General features: G+C 42.8%; 1 protein-coding gene across 1 annotated transcript in view; it reads left to right on the top strand.

The window, feature by feature from the left end:
* The first annotated feature begins 8,661 nt into the window (after window positions 1-8,661).
* The window catches only part of DERA (deoxyribose-phosphate aldolase), a 96,531-nt gene continuing 92,509 nt past the window's right edge, over window positions 8,662-12,683 (top strand). The window contains exon 1 of the mRNA XM_037033808.1: window positions 8,662-8,768. Coding sequence (XP_036889703.1) covers window positions 8,738-8,768 — 31 coding nt within the window. The 5' untranslated portion in view covers window positions 8,662-8,737. The remainder of the gene's footprint in view (window positions 8,769-12,683) is intronic.

Genomic DNA, 12,683 nt, shown 5'->3' with positions numbered 1-12,683 from the left:
GATTTATATGCAGCAGGTTAGTCATGAGATTGCTTGGCATATATGAAATTTATGACCCAAGGGACTACTTAGATTTCATAAAACTACACAGATACATGTCGGCACTGTCACTGGGTGGCATATGGCTTAGAATCTGTGAAAGTTGTTTTAAGTGTCTAAGTTGAAGGGTGTCAGGCCGTGGAGATCTGGCATAATGTGCCATGTGCTTACGTGACTGGGATGGTCCCGTTGGTCAGGTCTCTGGTTTGTGTGCTGGGCACGCTGTGAAGTTCCTGTGCTTTCAGCACAGTGTGAGGTACTGGTTTCCCCAGTTAAGGCATTCTAGGTTTCAGCTTTTGCTAGATTACTAGAATGTCTTACAGTTATTTGCTACTTTTGTTTTAACAACAGATGGTATGTTTTTCAGGATTTTACTAGTTTTACTCTATAGGGTAACCTTGTTTTTCTTTATAGCCTTGTGTATACTGAGTATATAGATACCAAGCAGGATGCGGGAAGAGCTAGTGTTGGGTATCCTTTGAGTATTGGTTTTCTGTTGCAGCTGTTACAGATCAGTACAGATTTGTGGCTTAAAACAACACGCAAGTTCAGCCCTGGCCAGTTTTGCTCAGTTGGAGCATCGTCCCGGAAACCAAAAGGTTACAGGTTCAACTCCTGGTCAGGGCACTGTGCCTGGGTTGTGGGTTCGGTCCCTGGTCAGGGCTCATGCAGAAGGCAACAGATTGATGTTTCTGTCATTGATGATTCTCTTCCTCCTTTCCCCTCTCTCTAGAACCAATAAAAGAAAGAAAGAAAACTTTAAAACACATGAATTCATCTTAGAGTTAAGGAGGCCCATTTCCTCCGCCTTCAAAGCCAACAGCATAGCATCTTCAAATCTCTGACTCTCCTGCTACCCTTTCACTTAATGGTATTTGTAATTAACATTGGACCCATCTGGATAATATCCTCAGGTCAAGGTCCTTGATTTAATCAAGTCTGCAGAGTTCCTCTTGCTATACAAGGTAACATTCACAGGTTTCATGGACTAGGACATGGATGTATTTTGGGGACCATTAGTCTATGCACCACACTTAGCACTAAATCCTATGGTAGAATTTACTTTAGCAAAAAGTTGAAGTATGTATGTACTATCATTGCATTTGTGAAAGTCTCCAGTGTCCAGCGTGTTTCTAAGCCAGTGGTTACTTCTCTGTCTTCATCTTTACTAAAATCTTCAGCAGCATTCAGTAGTGGTCTGTGTCCTTGTTTTTGAAATATTTTACTGCACTTCTATGAAACCATACTTCTGGTCTTCCTTATGCCTTTGTGATTGCTCTGTTTGCTATTTCCTTTTGACCTCGGGGCTATACCTTCTGCTGTCTCCAAAGGAAAATAAAAATCATCTATGGTTGTGGCATTTAGTATCTTCTGTAGCTTCCAGGTTTGTATATGAGGCTTGCCTGCCTGAGCCCCAGAGTTGAATGGTCTGTTTGAGTGTCTCACCTTAACCTTGCATAGGCATCTCATACTTACCTATCTAAAACATTATAATTTTTCAACCAATCCTGTTTGCTTTCCAAATTGTTACTCCAGTAGCTGGCACTACCTAATACTCGTGTGTTCAGACTAAAAGGCAAAGATGTCCTCTGTAATCCCAGGATCTAGTGTACATGGGAGTCCAGCGGGCTTTTCTGAGTCTGTACCTGCCTCACTTCCTGTGTAGCCGCCGAGGCCAGCCTGCCTTCCTTTCTCACTTAGACTCTTGCCTCCCTAACCTCTCTCTCTGCTCCTGGACAGGCCTGTGTCCTCTTCATACTCCACACAGCGGAACTAAGGAATTGCGTTAGGATTTGAAGAATCAGTAGACTGCCTTGTTTTAATCCATAGTGGCTTCCCAGTGTATTGCACCGTGTGTTTATGATGGTCTGACTCCAGCTTTCTGTGACCTGTATATTTTTCCCCTGGCTTGCACTGCTCTAGCCAGAGTTGCTTGCTTTCTTTCTCCGGGCCTTTTCACGTCCTTTGTTAATTCTGCGACTTGGCTCTCTTGCCTGAAGATTTGCATGGTTCATCGTTTTGTGATCTGGGTCTTCAGCCCTGTATCCCTTCTTTGGTCACTCATTTTGTTCCCAATTTATTCATAGTTCTTGTCACTGTCTGAAGTAACTTTGTATATTTTTTTGTCTTCAGTGATACTACTGAGGGTGGTATTGAAAGGTGGCTGGTATGTTGGAAGTAGTCAAACGCTGTTGAAACAAGGCTCTGCATTAGCACCAAATCTTATCAGGCCAGGAAGATTATTTTCCAGTTATCTCCCGTGCACACCATCCTCTCCACCTGGCAGGATCCTACTCAAACTCCTTGCTTCTGTGAACCCTTGAACGGCCTCAGCCAGCCTGGGACCCAACTAATTACCTGGGAGGAGTCCTGCTGGTCTGGTATAGTCCCCTCATCTCCACCCACTGGTTCCCCCTGCAGTTTTGCTCTGGGGCTTCCTTTTTAGGCTCTAATGTGCAGTGGGTCAGGGTAACCAAATTCCTGCCTAATGTGTAGTGTTTCACCTTGTGAATCCTTACTTTTCAGTTTTGGTGTCATGCAGAGGTTTCTTCCAAGAAACTAGGATTGAATGTGGTCCATCAGTTCTCGTAAGTGTTTTTCCATTAGTAAATAAAGTTCAACATTCTTGTTAATGGCTACAAAACAGTATAGTGAAGACATACTGTAACATATTAATTTACAGGTTACATTTTTGGTAGTTTAAGTTAAATGGAATTATTAATTTAGCCTGCCTTTTCTTTGAGGCTGAGGTGGGGGTGGTGGGGAAAGGGATGTGATTTTTCAGAAAGCAGCAACAAAATGGGGAGTTGAAAATGGAGACCAAGGAAACACCGTTCAAAAGAACCTGTGCATCCCAATGTTCATAGCAGCACAAAAGTGCTGTAAGCAACCTAAGCGTCCATCAGTGAATGAGGGGATCAAAAAACTGTGGTACGTTTACACAATGGACTACGACGCAGCAGAGAGAAAGAGCTACTCTTTGACAGCATGGATGGAACTGGAGAGCATTATGCTGAGTGAAATAAGCCAAGAGGTGAGGGGCAAATACCATATGATTTCACCTTTAACTGGAACATAATCAACAAAAGAAACAAGCAAGTGAAATATAACCAGAGACATTAGAAATCAAGAACAATTTGGCAGTAACCAGAGGGGAGGTGGGAGGGGATAATGGGAGGGTTTTCAGGAACAACTATAAAGGACACATGGACAAAACAAAGGGGGGGGTGGGTTTGGCTGGTGTTGGCAGGGGAAGCGGTGGAGGGAAAATGCAGACAACGAATTGAACAACAATAAAATAATTATTAAAGAAAAGAAAATGGAGACCAAGGGACAATATGTGTTTGGTAAGTATCTTGTGTATTACACCTGGATAGTTTAAAACAAAAAGGGATGTTTACTATGGATACCATATATGTTGCATTACATGTTCTCTTACCCCAAGGGGATTCCTAAGGAAGATTTACCAGAGCAGGAACGTTCTAGGGAGGCTTGGCTTCCTTGTGTATAGGAACGCACAGTTTTCAGTGTGACAGTGTCACCTAGATCAGTGGTGCTTTAAAGGACCACTGCTGTGGCTCAGTGGATTGAGTGCTGGCCCGCAAACTGTCACTGGCCTGATTCCCAGTTGGGGCACATGCCTGGATTGCAGGCAGGGTCCCCAGTGGGGTGCATGCAAGAGGCAACTGATGTACCTCATACATTGATGTTTCTCTCCTCCTTTCACGCTCCCTACCCCTCACTAAAAATAAATAAAATCTTAAAAAATAAAGTCAATGGACTTCCTGAAGAAACAAATGAGGCATCTAACAAATTGGCCTGTGGAAACAAGGTTGGAGTATTGTAGCTAACAGAGCTGATGAGTAATATTGTATCGGTTGAATCACTTTACATAGTTATATGAGAGAATGGAACTTGGAAAATGGAAAATAACTGATTTTAGTTTATAGACTGCGCATATGACAGTAGTCCCGTAAGATTATAACGGAGCTGAAAAATTCTTACACCTGGTAATGTTGTTGCCATTTTACCTGTGGTCGGCACTCACTGACCACTCACTGTGGTGAGTGCTGGTGTGAGGAAACCTGCACTTTGAGTCACGGAATTCTAGCCCATACACTTACGTACAGTGCATAATACTTGGTAACAATAAACTACGTTACTGTTTATGTATGTACCAAGCTACACTTTTCCTTACTATTTTAGAGTGTATTTATTTCTACTTTTTAAAATAGAAGTTTGTTGTTCAACAGTATGCCAGGTAACCCTGACGGCAGCCTCATTTCATGTTTACGGCATCTCTGGATTGCAGCATTTTCTCTCGTGCTGGATTTAATCTTGTGTTTTATAAGCGTAGCGCGGCCTGAGCGCACAGGGTTGATGACATCCGCAGCCGTGTCCAGTAGTGTCCTAGGCGTTCACCTTCACTAGGCGTTCACCTTCACTCACCGCTCACCCAAAGCAGTTTCCAGTACTGCAGTCTGTATTCCTGCCAGGGGACACCATTTTAACTTTTATACCATGTTTTTATTGTACCTTTTTTCTGTTTAGTTGCGCAGAAACCACTGTGTTACAGTTGCCTATAGTATTCAGTACAGAAACAGGCTCTATAGGTTTGTAGCCCAGGGGCAACGGGCTACATACCACGTAGCCTTGGTGTATAATACGCTGTGCCATGTAGGTCTGTGTAGGTGCGCTCTGATCTTCCCACAACGACCAGATGACTTAACTGTGTTTCGCAGAATGTGTCCCCACTGTGAAGTGGTGCGTAACTGTACATGGGAAACCTGATTTCAGAGGGGTTAAATGGTGTGTTTAATGAGTTTGGCTTGAGAGAGAGCAGGCACAGTGAGTGTGGTCTATAGGGTTAAATTGCCTGGGTTTGAATCGTTCTGTAGAACTTACAAAGTAATCTCCCTGAGACTCAAATTTCTTTATCTGTAAGGGGAAATGATAGTTCTTACACTTAGATATTTGGGGGAGATACCAAATAATTGATCTAAAGGGCTTAACTAATAAGGATATTAACTAATATATATTTAATCTGTCAGTAATTCCCTAACTTTGGGATTTGATGGACTAATGTGTTAGAAGAATAGGGAAGTGGGCAAGATGGAATGGTCTACTTCCAAACATGCCAAGTAAAGCTATTAGAAAAGAAAAAAAATACCACCACAATCTTCATTTTAAAAAAGGACATTTTAAAATCCAAGTTGTGATGCACAGTCTCAGAATAAAAAATTGTTCTTGAAATTGGGTAACTTTAGCTTCAGAAAAGACTCAAAATAATTCTTATTTTTCTTATTTCACTGTGAAGTAGGAATTACATGGTCTGTGGGTCTTCCTTCAGTTGTGAAATAATTCAGTTCTAATATTCATAACCCTCACTAGTCCTCCCTGCTTCTATACTTTCCCCATCTCTCTTAGAAATGCTGGTTGACAATCTGTAGTCTAAGTGGATTAATTTAGTGGAATGACTGCTCTGAGAAATCAGAATAAGAGACTACAGTCAAATGAAATTGGACTCGATAAAACATGGGCACTGTAGGGAAATAGCACAGACAGTAATGTGCAATCACTTACCTAACAAAAATTCATGGTCTACTATGTGCCAAGTACTGTAATAGACACTACACATAGGACAAACCAAGCAAATAGTGATCTTTGGAATTTGACTCCTATCTGCCAGGCCACATAGGTTCTTGAAGCTTCAAGATAAATATTACACATTCCTGGAGATTTAATTTTAATTGAAGAAGGAGTGCGGGTGGGAAGCAGAAATTTATATGGTGATTTAAAATTTTTATTAAAATCCACAAAAAGAAATGACATGCAAAATCTTCGTGGATTAATAGAATAAAATAAAGATAGTTGTACTCTCGTAAGTGCCAGTTAGGTCTATATTTCTAGACTGGCTTGCATCGTTTGCACTCCTCGTACCTAGGTGGATGATTTTTTTTTTACACTTAGCTTACATAAATATAATTTGCTGAAACTCGTTAAAATGCAGAGTCCAGGGCCCTGGAGTAGGGCTGTGTGAAGCCTAGAACTGGGTTTTGGAAAAATCTTGGGGGATTCCAATGTAGCAGTAGTGGTCTGTAGATCCTTCACTGACAGGCCTTGCCTTAGGGGCTCTCCCAAAATTTCAGAAGGCAATACATTTAAAGGGGCAGCTCACCAAGCAAAGCTTGGCAATATTTCTCCACTAAAGAAACTTGTATTTTGCATTCTATCACCACTATCTCCCTGCTACCAATTTAACATACTTTCAAACTGTAGAGATTAATTCCAGATTAGTACCGTACAATAGGTCAATTTTAGGAAAAAGTCCTTGAGAAACTCTTGTCAGATGCATTGCTAAAATGTTTGTGTAGGAGGCTGCCCTTTCTGATTTTTCAGCTAAATTGGAAGTCTCACAGCTTTTTCTTCTGTTTTAATAAATTCATATTATATATGAATGTATAATGAATGGCTTGGAATTTGGCTTAGAGTTTATCTGCCCCTAAAAATAGAATTCTGTTTGTTGTCCGTATCTTTTAAGAATGTCAATGTTCTCCATTTGAAGATCACCAGGAACACACCTGTAGTTGGATCAGTTTGTGTTCACTGACTTACTGCAACGAGGGAGAATGCTCACCATGGGAATCTGTGAGGTGTCTCGGTAAGATCGTGTTAGAAATGACATGGGGTTTGGGCTTGTACTTGGTGATTTGGGGAAGTTTCAAGGAACTGTGCCATTGCTCTGGATTGGAGCGCAGGCAGAAAGTGGTGCTAATTCTATGACGAGTTATCTTAATTCTTACCTAAAACACAAGGAGAATAGGATAAGGCTAAAACTTGATGGGTAGAGATGTGTATATGATGGGTATAAGTGACGTCACTTACATTACCCAGGATAGGAAGAGGCCCTTAGATCATTTTTGTGATTTGGGCAATGTTCATTTTTTTTTATTCCTGTGTTCAGACATGATTCTGAATGGCCTTGGTTTTTGTTGATTTATCATGGTCATAAGGGCCTTAGCTGATGGTGGCCTTCTGTGAAATTGTTTATGTTTAACTGCAGAGCACAGTGATGTAATTGTGCCAGGCTAAAAGTAGGCTTTTGGCGCCTGCTTTTGTCTTCCTCAGGGTTACAATAAAAATAAAGGGAAAATGTTGTTATATGTGTGGCTAGAACCAGGGGTGTCCCTCCTTTTGGCGTCTCTGGGGCACACTGGAAGAAGGAGAGCTGTTGTGAGCCACCTATTAAATACATTGTAACACATAATCACACACACAAGAAAACCCTCATAATGTTTTAAGTAGATTTGCAATTTTGTGTTGGGCTGCCTTCATAGCCGTCCTGGGCCAAAAGCAGCCTGTAGGCCACAGGTTGGACACCCCTTATAGACATATCCCAAATATTCACAATAAAGTATTGAGAAGCTGAGAGGCAGCTCAGAGGAGGGAAATAAGACTGGGATAGCTTTTCCTAGTTAGTCCCATAGTTGCCCTGTGAACCTGGCAATAATATTAACAACTTCCATTTGCTGAACACCTAACCTACTATATGCCTCTCTGTGTCTAGGTGCTTTACACATAGGCGACAACTTGACAGGCAAATGTATTTTGATTATCCCCATTTTTCAAAGTAGTAGACTATAACATCGCTAGAACCATGTAGTTATTAAATGGAACTGCTGGTATATTCAGGGGTTCTATGTATTCTGAGCCTACTCAGTTTCCAATACAGCAGGAGGACTTTCTAATAAGAACTCCGTTGTCTGCATGTATAGCAATGGAGATGTAATACCTACTTGGCAGGACTGATCTAAGACTCAAATGCCAGCGTACATCTAAAAGGACGTTTTCTGCCCTGCCTGGTGTGGATTGAGTGCCGGCCAGGGAACCAAGGGGGTCACTGGTTTGATTCCTGGTTTGATGCCCCGGTTGTAGGCCAGGTCCCCAGTAGGGGGCACATGAGAGGCAACCACGCATTGATGTTTCTCTTCCTATCTCCCCCCTTCCCGTCTATAAATAAATAAAGTATTAAAAAATTTTTTTTGAAAGCGCGTTTTCTTTCAGGAGGGCCCTCTGTGAGTACAGATGAATTAATTGACCAAGTAGCCCATGTTGAACGACTCTAGACAATTTTAATCTTCTGGCCACAGAAACCAGACTGAAAAAAAAAATCTTAGGGTCCCAGATTCATAGTTTCAGGCTTCAAGACCCTGTCGAGGTCATTTCTTACAGATGAGGAAAATGCAACTCGGTAAGGCACTTGACGTGGACGGTGTCACAGGGTTGAAAAACCAGGTCTTCTCCCCGTGGACCCCGTTATTGTCCAGACTACAGAGCCACTACCCCTCTCGGTGTGCCATCTCCCAGTCAAAAGTTTCTCACGTTGTTAGCCTGTGCGGTGGGCATTTTAAATATTTTAAAACTGGTTTTGGGAGCACTCCTTTTGCCAGCTGGTGGGGAGATGGTCCCGCACCTCGTGGAGAGAACCAGAGAAGGCGGTGGCAAGGCTTCCTCGCAAAGGGCAAACTTGGGATCCAGACCGCGCGGCCAAGGTGCGCGGCTCCGCCCCGAGAGGGGACGGGGCGGGGCGATCACGCGGTTCCCGAGGGGTGGCCGGGAAGGGGGAAGGAGGAAGGAGGAAGGGCAGGCCGAGGCGAACCGGGCGGGGGAATCAGCAGCTGCTGCAGCGGCTCGCACCATGTCGGCGCGCAACCCGGGCACGGAGCTCGGTAAGGACCCCTCTTCTTTGCCTCCTGCGCGTCCGCCTCCTCCCGGCCAGCGCGGGGATTGCCGCCGCCCGGGCCCCTGGCCAGCCGGGCGCCTCTGGCCGGGCTCAGGAGGCCGCCGGGCCGGGGCAGTGACGCACGGGGCCCTCGGGGGCCCTCCCGCCCCAAGGCCGAACGGGGAAGACCAACCTCGAGGGCACGTTCCCGCAGTCTTTGGCCCCCAAGCCTTCTTTTTCTAAGCGGAAAGGATAGGAAGGGATTCGACTTTCATCTACCCACCTTCTAGCTCCTGGATTGCAAAAGAACAAATACAAACCCCCGAACCACAAACAAAAAATAGTTGATAACTTCCTTGCCCACTCTTAATAGAATTCCTGAGTGATCCACGTTTTCGCAGATAATTTCAACACAGCTGTATCCCCAAAGGGACCTTGCTGGTGGAAAAGTTGTCAGGCCCCTGTACTGTGTAATTTACAAAAATTGCCTATGATTTTAGGGGTATGAAGATTTGTAAAAGTGCCTAGTGAATGATTTCACGATTTTTATTTCGTTAATATTATTTAATGTTGCTGGCAAGGGAACTTAGTTCTGATTCATTCTGAAATCATTTTTTATTTCAAAAAATGTGAAAAATTTGTAGTTAAAGCATAGCAAAACCACGATGCGGCCAAAAGGTTAAGAATCTCAGTTAAAGCTCTATAGCTTGGGTATCTGTATCATGGATCTTCATTGTAGCTGTGGGACTTCGGCACATTACTTAATCACTCAGTGCTTATGTTTCTTAATCTGTAAAATGTTTATAATAGTATTTGCTCATAAAGTGGTTTGAAGATTAAATAAGAGGATTTGAAGTATGTGGTACATTGTGGATACCGAGTAAGTGTTGATAAATAATAGTATTATGTAGAGAGTTGTTTTTAGAGGCTAATTTTGAGAAAATTAACTACTTCTGTAAAAGTATCTGTTTTAATTAAACAGTCTAGAGGTGGTCCAGACCTTCTGGTGAATGGTAAGGATGTGTTTTTATAGAGACAGTTGATTTCCTTACCAAGTTGATTCCGCTTTAGTCACTGCCTTTAAGGAAATTGTGTATGAAGCTCTGGTTCTGTCTCTGGAATGTGGACTTTAGTTACAAAGGAATATTCCCTAGATTGGAAGACCCTGAAAGACGGTGGGTGGGGCCCAGGGGTGGGGTGTAGGTCTTACTTTGGATCTTCAGGGATGTGATCTTCAGGGATGTGACTTTGTACCCACAGAGGACGATGCCCTGTTTTTCCCCCTAAACTTACACGTTTATTTTTTTCTTTCAAGAAATACAGTTAAACCATCTTTGCTTTCTTTTTTATTGAGATATAATTGGCAAAAGGGAGATTCCAAGGGTATCTGAAAAACAACAGGAAAAAGGTAGTTGAAGACTGACTTTTAATTGGGAGGGCATGGGGACAATTCTATGGATATCCTGCATTATGTTAACAAGAGATTGTTGTAGACACATATCCACAGATTGAAATCATCAGAGGTCATGATTAATGTGGAACGTAAAGACTGTTTTGCGTTGTAAAGGCACTTTGTGTAATCCAAGTCAGAACAGAAAGGGCAACTTATCCATTTTGCTTCGTTGCCATGCTGAGAACTGTGATGGGATTTGGCATTTTCTGAAGCACATTTATTCATTCAACAAATAGTTACCGGGTACCAGTTGTGTACTGTGTTACTACCCTGGGGATGTAAGGTGGACAAGGATAGTCCCTGCTTTTAAGGAGTTGGTCTGGTTTGGGAGCTGGGCATCAGGACAGAGGTACAATGAAAATAATTGCAAATATGGTATGTATCAATAGTTATTTTCCATTTTGTCTATTTAAGAAATTAGATAGCTCTGTTTGAAGGTAGTACTTTGAAACTGTTTAGGTACCCTGTTATTCTGCAAACTTTCATTTTACTTGTTTATATTAGTATATAGTTGAGATTTCCTGAGTTGTTACTGATATTATTTAATATCCAAATTGTTTTAGAGTTTGCTAAGGGGAGCCCTTTTACCCTGGCCTTTCTCTATCTCTCTCTTTTTTGACATACTGCATTATTTTTAAAGTACTTCCTTTTTTTCTGGCTGTGCAGGTATTCCAGGCTTATTTAATACTTTCCCCCCTGTCTTAGCACTAGAGTCAGCTATTTTTCCAAGGAACATTTCTTTCCTTGAATAATAGTACTTAGATGTCAAGATCTTGGCAATAGGTATGCTCATGGTGACTGGAGTGTCTCTGTTCCCAAGCCTGTTACTTGGTATAGCTGGAGAATGTATGTACCACACACACGCGCGCACACACACACACACACACACACATACACACTCTTCTGTATTCATCTAGGTAGTTTGGCCAAAAAGTTTCTATTTTTTCCATAAAATGGCTTTAGTAGTGCTTAGTTGTCTTTAACTTCATTCAAAATAATTTTGTTAGGTTGTATTGTGATAGCTGTCATATCAGCATGCATTTAAAAAAATCAAAATTGGTACATTTTTGTGTAGCCATTTTTATATAGAAGATGGAAGAAAATACGCAATGTTTTTGGCATATTATCCTTTATTAGTTCAAGAAAGGTAAAAATGCAACTGAAACACACACAAAAAGTTGTGCAGAGTATGAAGAAGGTGCTCTGACTGATCAAATGTGTCAGAAGTAGTTGGTGAAGTTTCGTGGGGGAGATTCCTCGCTGGACAACGCTCCATGGTTGGGCAGACCAGTTGAAGTTGATAGTGATCAAATGGAGACATTAACTGAGAAAAATCAATGTTATACAATGTGGCTAGAGAGAGCCTACATACTCAAAATATCTAAATCAATAACGTTATTGGCAAAAATGAACAATGCGTCCTTTATTTTACGGGAAAAACCATGCGGACTTTTGGGCCAACCCAGTGTATCTCCGTAAGGTGAAAACGGTGAGTTCACAGTGATACCTCCAATTCTAGTGTGACACCACCGGCTTTATTCCATTTTTCTCTCTTCCTTATGTGGAACTTCACATAAGGGGCAGTGCACACCCACCCACAGTGGACACTCGGCTTTCTCAGGCTCTGACGCCTGGGTGAGTCAGGTGCTGGGTGCTGTCCTCTTCCTGCGTCAGGCTGCAGCCCCCGTCGGCACCCCCGGTAGTTGTGCATCAGTCTGTGTCAGGCTCCCCGTCCACGAGGATGGCTTCCTTATTCTGCTTGTCTTGAGTTTCCATGTTTGGCTTCCCTTCTGGGCAGATGCCCACTGTGCTGTGATGAGACTCTGGGCTACCCCCGTGAATGAGTGCGTCCCTCACTTGTTTAGGCTCCCCCACCCCACTGTGGGCCATAGTAAGCAGCCCCCCCAGCCTGGCTCAAATGTCTACAAGGCTCACATCCCCCTTCCTCCCATGCCCATTTAGGACAGTTGTTTAGGAAGTAGGAGAGGACCAGAATAAAATTTTGAATCTGTTTTTAATATTATACATTTATACAAATTAAGAAAAACCCCCAAAGTGCTGTGCCCACTGTCCCTGGCATCTGTTACTTGTTGTTCATGCTGGTGGCTGGTGTACGTAATTGAGCATCCCCCGGGCCCTGCTGTCCTGGAGCTCACAGTCCCCTAAGGGGGACAGTCCTAGAAATCACTGTAGTGAGATGGAAATGACCATAGAGGAGTGGTCAGAGGAGGGAGGAATGCACAGAGTCCAGGGGTGCTTTTCTGGGAAAAGGTGTTTTTGACAGGGAGTCATCTCTGCAGAGGAACTGAGCAAAACCGGCCCGCATGTTTCACCAACTATAGGAGCCTCGTTTTCAGATTGCTGTCGTAATTTTCTCATTTGGCTGTGGTGACGAAGAGCAGTATTTTAGTGAGGAAGAAAGGAAAGTCATATCCTGTGTGTGAAACACACACACAGAATCAGCACAGT

Source organism: Sturnira hondurensis, unplaced genomic scaffold (genome assembly GCF_014824575.4).
Source record: "Sturnira hondurensis isolate 20B ecotype Veracruz unplaced genomic scaffold, ASM1482457v3 Scaffold0021795, whole genome shotgun sequence".
Taxonomy (NCBI): Eukaryota; Metazoa; Chordata; class Mammalia; order Chiroptera; family Phyllostomidae; genus Sturnira; species Sturnira hondurensis.
Note: the sequence above shows the minus strand (reverse complement) of the source record. Positions and strands in the feature narration are given on the sequence as shown.